Source organism: Galleria mellonella, unplaced genomic scaffold (genome assembly GCF_026898425.1).
Source record: "Galleria mellonella isolate WM207_F2 unplaced genomic scaffold, CSIRO_AGI_GalMel_v1 utg35, whole genome shotgun sequence".
NCBI lineage: Eukaryota > Metazoa > Arthropoda > Insecta > Lepidoptera > Pyralidae > Galleria > Galleria mellonella.
Window position 1 is genome coordinate 3,534,319 of NW_026442082.1, and position 12,201 is coordinate 3,546,519.

The 12,201-nt window shown below is 35.6% G+C and overlaps 1 protein-coding gene across 1 annotated transcript in view; it reads right to left on the minus strand.

The window, feature by feature from the left end:
• The window catches only part of LOC113514284 (protein TRC8 homolog), a 15,996-nt gene extending 4,056 nt beyond the window's left edge, over positions 1–11,940 (minus strand). Inside the window, exon 1 of the mRNA XM_026898330.3 lies at positions 11,485–11,940. Within this exon, the coding sequence (XP_026754131.1) occupies positions 11,485–11,731 (247 nt within the window). The 5' untranslated portion in view covers positions 11,732–11,940. The remainder of the gene's footprint in view (positions 1–11,484) is intronic.
• Between the last annotated feature and the right edge of the window lie 261 nt (positions 11,941–12,201).

Genomic DNA, 12,201 nt, shown 5'->3' on the forward strand with positions numbered 1-12,201 from the left:
TATTCTAGAGGGCATATACATATATACATCTGCATATACATTTATGACTAAAAAATTTGCACTTATTTAACCTATTTTGCTTCGAAAATTTTCAAATACATTTTTGCCATCAAAATCTAAATTTCTAGATACAGGTTTATAAGAATATTATTGCGTGATTAACGTGCTATGTTTTTTGCTACCAGAGAACTAAAGGGGCCAGTCGGTTTGATTGTTAGTAATGCAGACTACGAATCTCATTGCTAGTAATACACCCTGTTAGGTCGACATCCACGTGGTCTCCCCTAGAAACCATCGTGCTGAATTCGTGGTGTATTCATCACGATGGGCTAACTGACCTATTCTTTTCGTCTCACGTATCACCCCTTACTGGTGCTCCGCCAGCGCGGGGTGACCATTCCATTGTCATCCAATAAAAAAAAAGGGTCAGTCAGAAATAGTAGAAGTTGTTAAATTTTTTTTGAAAATTATCAGATACTCGCGACGTTACCACACTTCGATAAGCTAAAGTTATGAACGCTTTTAAATGTGTAGAAACAAAATATCAACAGCTATAATTTCACTACGATTCCACTATAGTTTCAGAAAGTCGTTATCTGTTGAGAAAAAATATTACGATAAAGTCAATAGTTATTCTTTTCAAACTTCTGTCAAAATTTTTTTTATTTTTACACTTTATTGCATCAAGTAAAAAAAAAATACAGTAAATATTAATGAGAAGTACGAGGTCTGTCCGGAAAGTTCGTATAAAAGTGTTCTGGAATGCGAGAAAGAGGAGTGGGGAGGCCAGGTAAGCGCAGGACCCCTTCCTTATGTCCCTAACAATGCTTCAGTTCTGGTCTGACCGCCGTGCGGTGCGAACTGGCTTGTCACGCCATCTGTGAAGTTACCTCTTAACGAAACCCCGTCGGCATGAAGCCCGCTTCCGTTGAAGAGCAGCGCGTCGTAATCAAGTTTCTCTCGAAACTCGGCAAGAATGGCCGTGAAATTTTTGCCGATCTCAGAACAGTTTATGGGGATGATGCTGTGAAGGAACCAACCGTCCACAAGTGGCTAAAAAGATTCAGAGAGGGCCGAGAAAGCGTTCAAGATGACCCACGTTCAGGACGTCCTTCCACTTCACATTCCGACGAAAACGTGGAAAGAATTCGAACTTGTGTTAATGGGTACCGTCGTTTAACGGTCAGACAGGTGGCTGAAGAGCTTAATTTGGGCAAAACCGTGGTCCACGAAATTCTAAGAAACGAACTTCAAATGAAAAAAATTTGCGCCAAGATCGTTCCCAAGCTTTTGTCCCCGGATCAAAAATCACGAAGAGTTGCTTGCTGTGAGGACTGGTTGGAAGCCGAAGAGAATGGTGACTTTTTGAACCGAGTCATCACTGGAGATGAGTCTTGGTTCTACGAATTTGATGTCGAATTAAAATCCCAAAGCAAAGAGTGGAAGACATCCGGGGAACCACGAACAAAAAAATCAAGAAAATCCCGCTCAAATGTCCAGACAATGTTGATTGTTTTTTTCGATGTTCGGGGGATTGTCCATCAAGAATTCGTCCCTCCAGGCCAGACAGTTGATGGAAAATTCTACGTCGATGTGCTCAGACGCCTCAAAGCTCGTGTGGCACGAGTTCGTCCAGAATTGGCGCGAGAGGGGCGTTGGATTCTTCACCACGACAATGCCCCTGCCCACACCTCTCTTGTTGTCCGTGAGTTTTTGAGTAAAAATTCCATTACGGTGACCGAACACCCCCCCTATTCGCCGGATTTGGCCCCGTGTGACTTCTTCTTGTTCCCAAAAACCAAATTGGTACTTCGGGGGCGGCATTTGGGGGACATAAATGAGATAAAAAAAGCTACGACGGGGCAGCTGAGAAACCTACAACCAGAGGACTTTCAAGGAGCCTTCTCACAGTGGAAACGGCGTTGGCACAAGTGCATTATGTCACAGGGGGAGTACTTTGAAGAGGATAAAATTGATTTACCTGAATAATTGTAAAATAAAATTTTTAAAAAACTTTTATACGTACTTTCCGGACAAACCTCGTACATTGTGTATTTATTGAGTGCACTATGCCTAACATGCCATGTGACGTCATAGCTCCTGTGCGCTCTACGTACCTAAGTACCGATCTATTGCTAAAGATCTATTTCATCAGTATTGCTCAACCCAATGCTAACTGGCTGGCAGGCGACAGTTGCGAGGGAAAGATACTATAAAACGAGTATCTAACTAGTAGGTGTGTATTGCAAATGTTAATATTAATATACTACTTCTTATTGAGAAGGGGGGGGGGGGGGATTTCTAGTAATGAGGATCTAAAAGCCTCATGGTTAGTAATGTACTCTATCAGATCCATCTCCACGTCCTTCCTTCTGAAAATTGTCGTGATTAATTCTTGTAGAATCCGTCACGGAGGGCGAAATCACCTGATTTCATCTTCACCTATTATCCATCATTGGTACTCTGCCAGCGTTACCGATACCATAAGTGGGGTTACCATTCCATTATAGCCCATTTAAAAAACGTTAACATTTATGTATTTATTTATTTACACTTTATTGCATCAAGTAAAAAGAGATTAACTTATACCAAGACGTTGTCTTAGTACCAAGACGCTGCTGTTTATAACAAAGGTTGGGACTGAAACGGAAAAAATGGTAAAATGATGTGAAGTAATAAAAAGAAATTTTCATATATTTTTTTTTCATAGTGATAGTTTTTTTAATAGGTTACGATGAAATCGTAACCCCGCCAGCGCTGGGGGGCTTACGCTGGCGGGGCACTAGTGATGGGTGATAGGTGAGAATGAAGCAGGTCAGTTGGCCCATCGTGATGAATTCATCGATAATTAAACAAGATGGTTTTCAAGGGGAACCGCGTGGAAGTCGATCTGATAGTGTATATTGCTAGTAATGCTAGCAATCCCATTACTTAACAATCCTTTTTCCCCACGGGTAAAGGCTATCACTTTCCATCAAGCGGTCTATCAATTTGTTATAAATTTAAAGTTAAATAATAAAAAAACAAGAGTTGAAAACGATCAATCTAGGCCATAGATTTTCGCCACCGAAATTTAAAGTTACTCTTGTAAAGAAATCTAAATTAGGTTAAAATTTCATCAAATATCCACTTTCTATGTACTTAGGTGCAGTATCAACAAAGTAGGCGGAATCAAGGTCAAACGGTTAGCAAACTCATAAGCTAAATGACATCCAGTCAATACACACGTGCCTCAATTATTGTTTATAAAATAAATGATTCAGTTTGCCGTCTTTGAACTTATATAAAGTGACTATCTAAAGGAGGTTCTCAAATCGGTTTTATTTTTCTGTTTCCGTCTCCTCCGTCATTGGGGGGAAGGGATTGTTAGAAATGCGAACTATGGACCTTTAGCTCTCGATCCTCTCTGCCTACATCACAAGCAATTTTAAGTGACGATAGGCGAATAAAAACGGATGATATAAGAAAACAACTGTAGTAAGGGGAAAGGAATTGTTAGTAATAAGGACTATTAGTTCCATTGCTAGCAATATACCCTGTCAGGTCGACCTACACGCGGTTCCCCCTGGAAACAATTATGCCGAATTCCAGGTGTATTCATCACGATGGGCTAACTGACCTGATTTTTCATTATCCACGTATCATCCCCTCACTGGTGCTCCGCCAGTGTATAATCGTTAGCGAAGGCAGGGACACCACTCCATTATCATCCACTAAAAAAAACTCCGTCAATAAATTTCCAAATTTATTTATAATCAATTTGGAAATTTATTTATTTTTTATTTTAAAAGATATACGTTCAGATTAGTCCAATAGAAACTTTATAAAGTAAATTTTAATAAAGGTTAGGTTTAGTAGTTGTATTAAAATAACAGGTTTTACCACTATAGAAAGTCAGTGTTTTGCGAACTAAAATCTTAATTGTTTACGTTTATTACCTTAGAACCGTCATTTATCCAATCCAATTTAACCAATCTACAAATATGCTTTCAGATAAAAAAGAATATACCAAGTTTTTTTTTATCTGAAAGAATATTTATAGTATATATCACGTATCTAACGTGATAATATCGCTCAATCGATACTAAACCGATTTTGATAATTATATCGATTTGTCTATAAAGTTTACTTCCGCCAGTCTCTGTTTCCGTGTTGTTCCTATATTAATTTTGTGACGATTGCAGCCGAGCTACAGTTTTTGTTTGCCAAGCAAAAAACTGTTTGTTGCAAAGCAAAATATTTGCAATCAGCGTTTTCGAGACGTTAAGGTCATGGTATGAACACTTTCACTGGGCTTCGGATTGATAATGCAGAGTAGTTGCTGACATTATTTATTTATTAAAATATTGACATTTTTGTTATAGCAATTCTCTGAAAATTAACATTAATTTATTGGATTACATAAATATTTAATACATTTTAATTTTGTAATGAGTGTTTTTTTTTAATGGATGATAATGGAATGGTAACCTCGCCTGGGCTATATGTTTATGCTGGTGGGACACCAATGAGAGATGATAGGTGAAGACAAAAAGACGAGTCAGTTAGTCCATTGTGATGAATACACTTGAAATTTAGCACGATGGTTTCCAGGGGGGAGGAACGTGAAGGTCGACATGCATCGAGTATGCATTACTAACAACCCCCCTCCCTTAATAAGTGGGTATACTGACCGTCACATATTGATATTTTTAATGTAGTCGCGTTTTTTAAAACAAGTTATGTTCACTAGAATGTCCAGACTGGAACCGTCGTGGCGGGCCGGGTCGTTGAGCTACCAATATGCACAACAATTATCACTACGATTACAACAATGGCTCAGCCAACCATACTTGTGAACGGGTGCTTCTTGTATGGCATCAAGAATACTGTGATTGATTATAGTTTTTATCTATATGAAAAACCAATGAAATTGCCCACTCCTAGATGGTGTATCAACATACCAGATTTTTCAGCCCCTCAGAAACACAAATGCGAAAACTAGATCCAGTTTGGTACAGTAGTTTTTACGTAATGCCGGAACAAACATACAGACAGAGAGACATTTCTAAAAAATCATTGTGGCATATATTGACCTTATTAAGACCCCAAGAGGTCTTAATGAGAAAGGCGAATTAATTTTTTAAATATCCTCCATATACAGACATAGTCCAGTTATAATTTTGTTATATTAGTAAGATATTTGAGATTAGATTGTAGAATCGTAGCAATTTTAAAAATATTTATCTAAGATTACAATTAATATAGCGGCCGTCAAATCCGCGTCTTTATTTACGTAAACCGAGTCATAATATCCACTGCGCTACAAGGTTATTCCACTCGGATTCTATTAGACCTTTTCACCTTGGGTTAATGCGAAGTGGCATAAATATATTAAGATTCATTATGTAGTTAAATAGCTGGTTAAAAAAATAAGATTACGATTCCAATCTTTAGTTCAACCTTGAGATACCTACTACACTGTCTAGGTCATTTTCAATTGACCATCAACGTCGAAATCAATCTACCAGGCCTTGGTCGTACGAGAGTTTAAACATGTAGAGTTCGCGATGCAAAAAATGACTGTGATCACAATAAAATTAACAAGAAATCAGCTGCATAATAAACTCTATTGTTTGCAGAAAAGAATTGAGAATAATCTGGCTAGAATTAGTGAAGTAACCGTCACAGGCGTATTTAAAAGGAGGCCCTTACTTAGGTTGGGCCGTGGCCATCCCAGGCTACAAGCAAAACTTTGGGAAGACATATGTATCTGAGTGTACAATGCGCATTTTTAAGGAGCAAATCCCTTCTGGAAAATAACCTTTTTTTTTTACAATACGGGGACAAACGAGCATGAGGCTCACCTTATGGTAAGTGACTACCGCCGCCCATGATCACCCACAACACCAACGGCATTGTAGGTGTGCTGCCGGCCTTATAAAAAGGAATATGCTCTTTTCTTAAAGGTTATGTTGTCGTATCGGTTCGGAAGTACTGCTGCTGGAAGTTGATTCCAAAGAGTGGTTGTGCGTGGCAGAAAGTGCCTTGAAAAACGGATCTTAAATACGGCAACGATATTTACGATACGTAGCAAAAAATGGAGTCTCCTTTGTTTGGAACTCAAAAAGTATTGCGTTAAGTTTTCATACCGCTTTACTATAAAATAGTCAAAGGTGTTCACAATATGAATTATGAAATAATCACATCGTGCTGAGACATTGCTTCACAAGGACATGGCATAAATTCAGCTGAAATTGAAGTAGCTACTAACGTTGTAGGCAAACGAAAGAGAAAGGAGAACATTGCGGTTTCACCTGGCAACTACTGAACGGTTATAAAAACGTCAAATTATGACGTCAAATAAAGTATTAAGATTGCACTTTGCACAATTGTCTAGTTGCTTTCGGACGACAGTAAACATGTTTGACGAAATTACTGACTATTCCTGGCGAAGAGATAAGTTCATTTTTTCATTGACAATGACAATGAAAAAGTAATAAAGGCCTGCTAGTATATAAGTAGATATTTTATCAGCTACGATTTGCAAAACATGTTTGCGTTGTAGTATGCAATTTTAATTATAACCGAACTAGATATACGTTGACGATTATTTTTAGCTAGACTTAAAAACCTGATAAGATTAGGCGAGCATGTCCTGCGTAGACGAGGGACCTTCTGTGGGCGGGAAATTTTTCGTAATTTTTATTCTGATCATAATTACAATAAAGCCCTGGGATGAGAAGCTGGGGGGGGGGGGGGCAGGGGGCAGGAAAGGGGTCAATTTTTAGTCATAGGGACTAACGTCTCATTACTAGCAATATACCTTACTTGGTCGATCTCCTCACAAGTCTCCTAACTGAATTAGACATTGTAATTAATTCCTGATGAATTCATCACGACTGTCGACTGACCTGACTTCATCCTTAGATATCATACCTTACTTGTGTTTCGCCAGCTCTGTTACCATTTTAATTAGGCCCCGTCAAAAAGACGTACACGTATTATGGCAATACACGGTTACATTGACGCCAAACTCCAAATAATAAATATAGCATACGCAGGCCCTAAAAAGAATTTTGTTTACGTATGTTGTTTTCGAATAAAACGTGCCTTGTTAAATAACAATGCACTCGGTGTGGTTCGATAATACACAACTCTTGGCCTTTAAAAGCTCCCATGAGAACATTCACCGATGTCGCATTACTGGTACTATTAGTGTGAGGGTGCCTTTGATATTCTATTCTAGGCCATCTTCATTAGATACTTGAAGGTTTCTGATGTGGCTATTAACGGATAGTCTTACGTGGCCTCCGAAGTATGAGCCATTTTTTTTTATAGATTAAGATGGAATGGTGCATACGCCTATCCTAACGGTACACAATGGCGAGGCACTAGTGAATGACCTATCGTGAGGAATTCAGTTGTAATTAACCACGATTTTAGGGGGGGGGGGGATTGGATTATTAGTAATGGAGACTGAGAATCCCATTGCTAGCAATATACCCAACCAGGTCGACATCCTCGCGGTTCCACCTGGAAACTATCATGGTTAATTCCTGATGAATTCATCATGATGGGCTAACTGGCCTGTTTTCATTTTCATCGATCACCCTTCACTGGCGCTCCACTAGCGTATACCGGTAGCGCAGGTGGAACTGCCATTCCATTTTCATCCATCAAAAAAAAAAACAAGATTTGGGATCTACCTTTTAATAAATTTAAAACTGTTATTAAAAACGCTTATTAAACAAATCTTATTACACACTAAACGATTATTTGAATGATAAATAAACATACATGGTGTTTGTCGATCATGTATGAGCTTTTTAATGACCATATAATTATAGTCATAGTCATCACCTAAATAAATATATGTGTACTTATATGTATATGTTAACAGACATTTAAAAGAGCAACTATTCAGTTTCTTGTGGGCTCTTCTCAACAGATAACAACTTTCCGAACCCTGCAGTAGATTTAAAAAATGGCAATTTACAAGCGCTTGTAAAGTCTAATTTTTTGAATAAAAATGGTTTGACTTTGATGCACGAACTTTTATTTTTAAATATATCGAATTAGTACTTTTCATCTGTTACTTGATCCGTATGATCCGGATATGTTAATTGATTGGGGTAAATTGAAACATATGTACTTTATCATCACAAATACTACGTCTGTACAAAATTTTATGATATAACACATCAAATGGTAAAAAAAAAAAACAAAACCAGAAGGAGAATTTGTACAAAAGTCGTCTGCTTCGGTGCCGTTGTCCCATTCGTGTTTCTGCCGTGAAGCAGTTGTGTTTACATAGCTGTGTTTCGGTTTATAGGGTGGGATAGGGCAATGAAATTACAGGGTACAGTGGAATAACACCTTAATTCTCAAAAATGGCAACGCATGAAGGATATCTTGGGCGACAAACCTACATTTTGTTATATCAATAGTACTGTTTACGTCAGTAAACAACGGCTAGCACTTTCCATCAGGTGAACCGTCAACTTGTTTGCCATTCTAAGTTTCATAGAAAAAACACTTTCACATTTATAATATTAGTAAAGAGAAAGATGATAATTGTTAGTAATGGGCCTAGCTGTCCCATAAAGTATTTCTGCAGTAAAGATAACGATGGCATGGATTAATATAATTACTAACTGAACATTCTGTAAACAATATAAAATATTTTTTTATTATTAAATAGTAATAATATAAATTAAATATAAATCTTACTAATATTTATAATACAAATAATATAAATCTTGCTAATATAATAATTTTGTAAATTGATGATGATGATGATGAGATATTTGAGAAAAAAATTTATGAGGGGTGAGATAAGAGCAAAAGAAGTCAAAACAATGTTTCTTAGAAATTCTGTTTATATGTATATTTGTTCCGGCATCACGCAAAAACTACTGCACGAAATTGGATGCAGTTTTCATAGCTAAAAACTTGTTAATGATAAAAATAATAAAAATTCATAATGCTAAGAAATTAATTAAATAACTGCCAAAATTTAGTTCAGATGGTCAATATAATATTATGATTTAATAATATCATGGTTTAATGCAAATAAATCTAATTTTAATGATTCAAACATGATTTTGAAAAATTATTTGTTTTGGTTGTACTTAATTCAAACTTGGAAAATCGAGTTACAATCAAACATTGACTATCAGTGCTCAGATTATCATAAATTTGATTAATCCACAGATTAATTCTTGTTTTATCTGCATTTTGTTCTTGAAAAAATTATATATTAAACAAATGTAGAATTGTATTAACACAGAGAATTAAATCAACAGATATTACAATAATAGGTTGATTGCCCTAGCGATAAGACCGCCTTTTGTACCTTTATGTGTATATTTCAATCTGTATTTATGTTACTGTATTTCATTTGAATTATTCACTAGAGAGATTCAAGAGTTAAATAAATAAATATGATATGATATCACTAATAATATCAACAATAATTGAAATAATTATCAAATTTAAAAACATCTTCGTTATATAACAGACGTGATTATGATATTTTCAAACTGTCATATCATGATTGTATTGCAGAAACTGGAGTGCCATATAGATGCAGCCCAAATGAAAACAGTCTAGAATTTTAGTCTTGTATACCTAAAGAAAAAAACTGAACTAAAGACATGCAATAATCACAGTGTATTCTGTGATGTACCTACATAATGTTGTTTATATATCTATAATTGATGTTTACCACATTTCAAAGAGGGAGCTTATTTACCATTTCCAATTTTTTGTTTTTTTTTTTTATGAAATTTCAAATAGTAATATGAAATAAGAATACAGTGTATCACATCATCAAAATGTTTTAAGAAATAATAAACAAGAGCACAACTCAATATGCCAGTACAGTAAAGTACTGCCAGCTCAGTAAAGATATAGGAGCCTATCATTGTACTTTTAAGGGGGTTTCAAAGAGACCTAGCAATGGAAAATTATAAGCTGAAATGAATATGATTTTGTGAATACATATTGTATTCTTTTATTGACTATGTATATGATATAAAGATACTTTTAGTAAGCTTGTACATCTGAATAAAAGGTTATTTTATTACTAGCTTTTATTTGTGACTTTGTCTGTATAACCAGGATATAATCACTGACAGAGATAAAAAGTAGCCTTTATCCTTCTCTATTCCATATAATAGCTATATACTGAATTTCATAATGATTGGTTAAGTTGTAAAAGCACCAAGAGGTAACAAACAAACTCATTTTCACATTTATAACAAATATTTAGTGAGGATTTATTATTTTGTAATATAAACAGAAGATTTTATGTAAGCTTTTGCCTGCATCTTTATATATATATATGAATTTTGTATCAATAAAATAGAACAGTTTAGATGATATAATGGCATATACACCAAATTTTTAGATCATAAGGAACATAACTATGAAATTCATATTGATTTTTTTTCAATGGATGATAATTAAATAGTTACCCTGCTTGCAATAATGATTATACTAATAGGGTACCAGTGAAAGATATGTGATGATAAAAAGGCAAGTCAGTTAGCCCATTGTGCAAAAACATTAAGAATTAATCACAATGGTTTCCAGACGGAACCACATGGAGGTAATGGAGGTATACCCTATAGAATATATTGTTAGCAATGGGGTTGCTAGCCCCCATTACAAACAATCCTTTCTCCCCCCTACTGCATCAAATTTGGTGGAGTAGTTTTTGCATGACATCAGAATGGAAAGTATAAATTTCTTTTAACAATTTTACAACTAACAAACTAGAAAGCAAGAGGCCATTTTGTAGAATGTCATAAAAAGTCAATTTATAATTAAACACATGCAACAAATATAGTATTTATTGCAAATATAAATTGTATTAGGAACTAATTCTTGAAAGTAGACATTCAAGCCTTATTTAGACATATCCTTGTAAATAAACAAGTTACAGTCTGGTATCCGAGAAATGGTTTCAGGAGCTGAGGTGGTAAAGTGCGAAGATGGGAGAACAAACTGAAAGTGATGCTTAGATCGCCTTTGGCTACAAGTGGTAGCTAATAAAAATCAGTAGGTTCTGGAGGAGGCCTATGTTATAAGACACGCTAAATGTTAGGATATTGTAAATAGTTGAACATTATTCTTTAAGATAAAATATACAAATTAGTATTGAAATAAAGGCTTTATGTAATATTATTATAAATAACAATCACTAGTATTGTATTTGTGAAAGTTTCATAAAAATGTTTATTACTTAATCATGATAAACAGTTGCACTGGTTTCGATGAAATTTGCAACATCAATGTACCATATGCTGAATCAACCCTCACTATTCTTATTCTAATTCATGTGAGCAATGCCGCGGGATACAGCTAGTAATAAAAATTAACAGTTCGACGCGATATCGAGCAATATTAACCGTCATTCCATAAACTGTTACCAAGTACAGATTTCATTTTTGGTGCACAGCTTGCCTTTGTCAAGTTAAAAAGTAGAATTCTACTCACCTAAACAGCATACTAGGAACTTGAACAGCGTGAACAGCAATGCGTTGTAGAAATTAGCATCGTAGTAATTGGCGTCCGTATCAAAGATATCACCGTGGTCGACCGTTACATTGATGAGTAGGGACATATCCTCGCCGCTGGACACCGGCAGCCCGAGGCTTATCTTCAGGAATTCATCCACCACAAACAGCGGAGGCACCCTCAGTAGGACCTCCACCAGAGCGAGGGCTTTTGACCTCAAAGACATAATTCATTTATGCTGCCAGTCGCGTACGTTATCACACCCAACTTAACCACCCCGGCCGAAATGGACGGTTGGCGAACACACCAAAATTACTTTTATGATCAATTTTGTAGTTTTTTTAGTACAATTTGTAATCACGTAATAAAATATAAAAATAATGACTGAAATTTTTGTTAGAAAAGAAATTTGACGTTACAGTTAGGGGTGTTGCCAGTTATATTTTTTTTAACGGCTTAACGGGATTGCCAGTTTACGAAATTTTAAGGATGCGATCATATTTCAGTAAAATAAAAATGTGCATGACACTAATTTTCCATATTTTTGTGGAATTTTATTTCGATCTCTATAATATGTAAATTTTTTCTTATTATTGTAAAAAATAAAAATCCGGAATAGAATTTTCATAAATTATAGATTATTATTCAGTATATATTTATAAATATGGAATGGGCAGATAAATATCTTTCTGTTTT